The sequence below is a fragment of the Oryzias latipes genome, chromosome 17 (genome assembly GCF_002234675.1).
Source record: "Oryzias latipes chromosome 17, ASM223467v1".
NCBI classification, from domain to species: domain Eukaryota; kingdom Metazoa; phylum Chordata; class Actinopteri; order Beloniformes; family Adrianichthyidae; genus Oryzias; species Oryzias latipes.
Genome location: NC_019875.2, coordinates 22,109,167 through 22,115,442, shown reverse-complemented (window position 1 = coordinate 22,115,442; position 6,276 = coordinate 22,109,167). Strand labels below are relative to the sequence as shown.

Here is a 6,276-nt window from a genome sequence, read left to right as displayed (position 1 = left end):
TGAGTTTTGTCAACTTTAATAGACTTTTTTCACGATATTCATACTAAATGTCATCCAAAATGGACGACTCGTTTAAAACAGATCATCTGCTTTGAAATAATCAAACTGAGCAAAGCCTTTTCTGGGTTTGTCCTGTTTATCCAACGATGAAAAGATTAAAGTGGCTTTGCAAAAATAAAAGATGATTTTTCGGTTCCAACCCCTGTATAATCCTTGATATGCATTACCATGACAACACAAACATGAATCAGAACATGAGTAGAAGTGCAATGCTTGTGTGGAGTCACATTCCCCGACAGAAGATGAACAGAAGGTTGTGTTTCATATATTAAATATTTTCTATAGACGTGTTCCATAGTTTTACTGTAGGATTTGGAAGATAATGGCACACGGGCACATTCGAAAACGCCAGAGAAGTGCTCTGAAGGTTGTGCTAACAGTCTGTCCTTCACAAAGAGCATTATACCTTCCACCTGGAACAAACAGACCTTGCTGATAACAGCAACTCTTGAAGGGGAAAAATCCAGATTACTAACATCTTTATAATGATAATTGGGTTCAAGTTTTGTTTAAATGCACATCATTTATTTTCATCTAGATAAAAACTTATTTAAGATGGAGGGAATAAAAATTCCACCATTTATTGTTTTTTCATTTCAAGTGTTCTTACAGGACAAAGGGTTCCAGTTTAATCAATGTCCTTGCTACTTGTGACATCTAGTGGCCAGTGACTATAACAGTCTTCTGTACTTAAAGCCCAAACACTTTTCCGGGAGGAAACATTTGTGTTCTAGCACTTAGTTTTCTCAGAAACCTAAAATACTTTATGTGTTTTCAAATGTTTTTCTCCGCATGACTTATCCAAAATGCTCTTTTTTTATTGTTTAGTAAAGCTTCAACGTCACTGGGAGAAAAAAAACAAACTTAGACTTATTTTCGAATTTAAACTTTGGTTTTCTGGATAAAAAAAACTTGCAGCTGATTTAACCAACTATACCTGTAGTTCTACAAAATAAAATATTTCAGAACTATGAACTGCATCACTCGATGTCATGAAAACATAAAGCAGAATTTACAAAGTGGTGCCGACCAGTTCGGTCCAGATGTAACTTGCCATATAAATAGCACATCAACAGATAATGCTTATCTTTAGTTAAGCTTGCAGCAGTGAGCACCTGACACCACGTCTGTTTCCTGTTAGAATGAGTCTGAGCTGTCTCTGCCACTCACCCTGCAAGCGCCTTGACTGTATTGCGTTACAGTATTCCCATTTTCAGAGATGAACCAAGGACGGGATTCCTAAAATTAGCAGGCCGGTCGCCCTGCCTCTTCCCCTGCCCTGCAGCAGTGACGTTAATTACACTATTTTTACTTTAAAATTCAGGAGCTGGGAACGATCACGTTTCTGTTGTGCTTTATCCCAGCATCCCCGGACGTATGCGAGCTAATCTAAAGCTTGTTCTATGGAGAAAGATCGCCGGATTGGTCGGTGTTCTGCAAAAAAAAAGATTTAAATATGTCAAAGAAAACCCCCCAAATGACCTGAGATGAAAGCCTTCACACACATTTTCTCCTGATACAGAATTTTATTCAGGTAACCTGCACACCTTTGCTCTCATGTTATCACCGGTTAAATCCTTCAGAGGAGGAAGGCAGTGGTAGTTCAGCGCCTCAGTGGAAGTATTTCATATTTTATAGAGCTTTCTGTGCGGTCAAATAGGTGGTGCTTAGCACAAAACAAAAACATTAACAGTAACACAGGACGACAACAGAGAGTACATTAAACATAAGACAAATTGATGTCAAAGTGGATGAGAATCCATCCGCTTCGGCTTTAGGAAGTACTTTTGTGGTTTAACACAAAACTCCCTCTGAAAGGAAACCTTTCAGGGAATCTTTCAGAATTCAATCTTGGGCTTTTATTTTCCTAACAGCAAACATCAAGGCTAGAAGTGCTGCTGCTGTCTCCTACTGCAGACGGAGACGCCTCTGACTTTAATGTGCTTTCTTAATTAAGAAAAGCAGACGAGAGATGGGGGTGCGAGCACTCTTAAGCTCTTCGAAAGCAGGAATTAAATATTGTCAATAAAGTGTCAATACATCGGCCTCAGTTCTAGTCTGTAAAATTCAGTTCAGGCAATAAATATTGAAAAACAACTGGGTTAATTCAAACAGCAAGACCTGGCGTGGAAGATGCTAAACGCCATGTTTTTACCGAGTCCAGCTGATACCACTTCTCCAGTTTTTCAAGTAACAAAGCTTCAGGAGGTGGAAAGGTATCACAGTGTGAAATCTGAAGAAACTGCAGTTATTGATACTATGACCTCGGCCCGCAGTGTAAGGCGATACGTCTTCATCAGTTTACCTCCAGGAAAAGAATGTATGGCACAGTCGTTTTAGCTCCATGGGTGAACCAGACAAGAAATACCTGCTGGCGGATTTAAATAAATAAATGAGGAAGTTTGCTTTTTTGAAAAAAAAAAATGTTTTCCCCAACTCAATAAATCTGAAAATAAGTCAAAGTTTCCCCTTCATTTTTACTTTGTTCAAAAGGATCAGTGACAATGCTCCCCTATCGTATGGCTGAGCGGTCACATGAGCACCATCAGCCAGGAAAAGCCAACCAACGCTTTATTTTGACAGGAAGCTACGCTCACTTTTGAAGCCACCTTTCGCCGGAGACGCAAGCCGAGAGGCTTTTATTGCTGTGATTTTTGGTCAAAGTTGGTACAAGCAAGAGGCGGAGACAAAGACGGGCAAACGATTGACATATTGTGTCAATGTGTGTTGATGCGTCTCAGTGCAGCTCAATAAAAGCCTCTATTTCTTTAGATATCAGTCCTCTGTAAGGCAGCCTGTGCTTCTCTATCGCCCGCGCCGCTAGGCACTGGAGGGTGATGTAGTTTAAAGTATAAAGAGCCGGGTGCCCGCCGCTGTGCTCGTCCAGCAGCTCGCAGGCCATCTTCTTCTGTGCATTTGTGGTGTCAAAGTGGGCGCCGGCCTTCATGAGCAGCGCCATGATCTCCGGACAGCTATTGTTCGCTGCGACGTGCAGTGGCGTGTTGTTCTCACAATCGCGTGAATCCACATCTGCACCGCATTCCAGGAGCAGCGCCGCCACCGGCAGCGAGGGGAAGCGGCCCACAGGGTAGCGGCCCACCGACGTGGTTTCCTTGTCCGCCGCCATGTGGAGGGGAGTGAAGCCGCCCCGACCTCTGGGGTTCAGCTTCAGGAGCCGGTACACGGTGTGCTTCTTCTGGTGCTCCTGCTCCGGCGTGCACTCCAGCTTCTCCAGTAAAAAAATGAGGTGGAGGATGATGTAGAGGGCCTTGGTGAACTGGGGGGCCTCTGGGGGGCTATCCCTCTGGGCCACGGCCCTCTCAACCTCCCTCACGCTCTTCACCAGCACAGTCATCAGATCCTGGAAGGTGATGCTAGTCGACAGCGTGCCTTTGGACCTGTCCTGAAGAACAAAAGAGAAAAGCTCTGCAAAAGACAGGAAGCTGGCGGCCGTCATGGGACTCAGAGGATCCAGGTTGCTCTGCTGCATGTCTAAGGCATACTTCCACAGGCTGATACAGCGCTCAAAGTTGCCAGAGTCGGCGTACACAGCGCCCCTGTAGCGGATGTAAAATGAGGTGTCTGGGTGGGACGGCCCGAGGATGCGCTCCCGGACCAACAAAGCCTGCATCCGCATTTCATCTGGGTCTGTGATCAAAGCCTCCAGCTCCTCTGCCGAGCTCACCTCCTGTGCACAGCCATACGCAGAGATCGGGGGTCCGGGTGGAGGCTTGGCCAGCGGTCCGGCTTGGTCCCCTGGCTGCCTCAGCTCCATGGCTCTCCTCCAGTACCTAATGGCCCCCATCAGATCTCGCTTTTTGTCCACAAAGGTGGCTCCTAACAGTTCCAGAGCATCAATGCGCTCCTCTCTGGAGGTCCAAGGCTGGTGGGCGAGATATTCCACGATTTTAGTGTGACCCGTGACACTTGCAGCCAGCAGGGGGGTCATTCCGTAGCCATCCCTCTCCATTCGGGCATTGCACTTCAACAGCATCTTCATGATCTCCAGGCTCCCGGACTCTGCGCAGTCGTGGAGGGCGGTGTTCCCCTTCACGCTTTTGCGGTTCACGTCCGCACCTCGATCAAGGAGGAATTTGGCGATCTCCTTGTGGCCTTTGTAGCAGGAGATCATGAGGCAGGTGTGACCGTGGCGGTTGGCCACCTCCATGTCGGCTTTGTGCTCCACCAGGTAGCGGACGATCTCCAGGTGACCGTCAAAGCAGGCGGCGCGGAGCGGCGTAGAATTGGTCAGAGTGGCGTTGTTCACCGACGCGCCGTGTTTCAGAAGCGTCTTCACCACCGGGAGGTGACCGGCGGCCGAAGCCGCCCACAGCGGCGGAGCCCCCTCGATGGTCTCCCCGTCAAAGTTGACGGAGCCGCCGAGCTCCACGTTCGCCTTACAGTGAGCCACCAGGTAGTCCACCACCTCCAAGTGTCCGTTCCGGGAGGCGATCAGCAATGCGGTGCCTCCCTGCGTTTTCTCCCCGGCCAAAACCTCCAGCTCCTCTGGACTTTTGTTGCTCAGCAACTTCTGGAGAAGTTTTAGCTTACCCTCTCTGGCCGCGCAGAAAACCGCCGTGTTTATATCCATTTTAGAGGCTTTGTGCTGCGGCGCCGCTCAACAACCCCATAACCGTCCGCCTGCGGGGAAAACAAGTCCTATTTTATGCTTCAGAGTTGCGGTGTCGCTGCGGGGACTCCGTTTCGGGCTCACATCTTCCTGCCATTTTGAGGGTGCTGTCAAGATGGCGTTTCTGTTGTTTGACAGGTCGCTGTTGACGCGTTCAACAAAGCATTGTGGGTAATGTATTTTAGGGCATGTTTTAGTTATTTACACCACACACTCAATTTCACATGTGGCAAACGACCAAAGCAATTTACATACAAATGAAACGAATGCAAATCTGACCAATTTCGTATCATTTCGTACCGGAAATATACATGAAATCCTTAAAAAAACAAAAACAAAGTACACATATTGGAAAGAAATACAGCATGTTACCACAATTTAATAGAAATGTCACTTCAAATGTTAGGGGATATAATATAATATAATATATAATATTTAATATAATATACAATATAGCAACCCAACTCCTCTTCCCAACACCCACAAATTAGAGCTTTACATGCTCTTCTGCCAGCTTACAGACCCTCAAACCTCCAACTTAACATTACTGGTGCAACAAAAATGGTGAGCGATATTGAAGCTATTCTATTGAACAGTTCTGAGCCAGATGCTAAAGACTTACATGAATCTAATCATCTGCAAGTGGTTGCATCAGAAAGGAGCAGAGCAGGGAGCTTGTGTTTCTACGTGACATATATTTTTTAAATTGCGTTTTTTTCCCTTCTTGATTCACAAAGATTTCGGTAAAGAAATATTCAGAAATGCAATTTAAGCTTAATTGTCTTTACAAATGTCCTCCAAAGCAATTTTCCTCAGAGTGGGACTTTAAGAAATTTGATTTGCCTAAGTTTCTTTTTTTAAACCCTTTTCTCTATCGAACCATTGAGCATTACAAAACATGGCTTCACTCGTAGTGAATCAACAAACAGCAACAAAACAAGTTCTGAGTATTTGCAGCCAGAATAAAACAAACAGAACAACAGACAAGAAAATAAATAATGACAACAATTGTAAATCTAACAATGCAGGGCCTTTTAAAGGTTATATCAGGCAGAGTAAAAACAAATAAATAAAACTAAAATTCAAGAAAAGCAAAACAAAACAAGTCAAAGGTCAATAGAATATACAAATATGTATATACTTGTAAAAATGTAATGCTCTGAAATATGATTAATATTATTCATTTTTTAAAGGATATGGAGGTTGTCCAACTTTAAAATTGGACATCTAAATGTAACTAACATTTAATGTAACATTTTGTATAAATGTAACTAATTTTAAGGCATGTAAAATGCTGACATTACTTTTTAAAAACGTTTTAATGACCTTTTATTTTATTTATTTTTTGTTGTTTTTTCAGGCCATCTGTATCTTCAGTTAATTCTTTAGAAAATGTAAGATACCTACTATGTCAGCATCCTCAGACAAATGAACACACTTTGTCCTTTATTTACCAGGTTTTAAAATGTGTTTGTTTTTATAACTGTATTTTTTATTAACCAAGCAGAAGATATTTGCAAGATTAATCTTTATGTTCATCAAAAAAAAAAAAATCCCTATAGACAAATACATTATTGACAGCCGAT

At 43.7% G+C, this 6,276-nt stretch overlaps 1 protein-coding gene across 1 annotated transcript; it reads right to left on the bottom strand.

Moving 5' to 3' along the window:
• On the bottom strand, nucleotides 1–4,847 carry LOC101161269 (protein fem-1 homolog A-like). The gene has a single exon (XM_004079178.4). It carries the CDS (start codon nucleotides 4,649–4,651, stop codon nucleotides 2,798–2,800), a length of 1,854 nt encoding a protein of 617 aa, XP_004079226.1. The 5' UTR covers nucleotides 4,652–4,847; the 3' UTR covers nucleotides 1–2,797.
• Between the last annotated feature and the right edge of the window lie 1,429 nt (nucleotides 4,848–6,276).

Bases quoted from the DNA above. Each gene is read 5' to 3' on its own strand.
- LOC101161269 (XM_004079178.4), bottom strand. From the start codon at position 4,651: ATGGATATAAACACGGCGGTTTTCTGCGCGGCCAGAGAGGGTAAGCTA.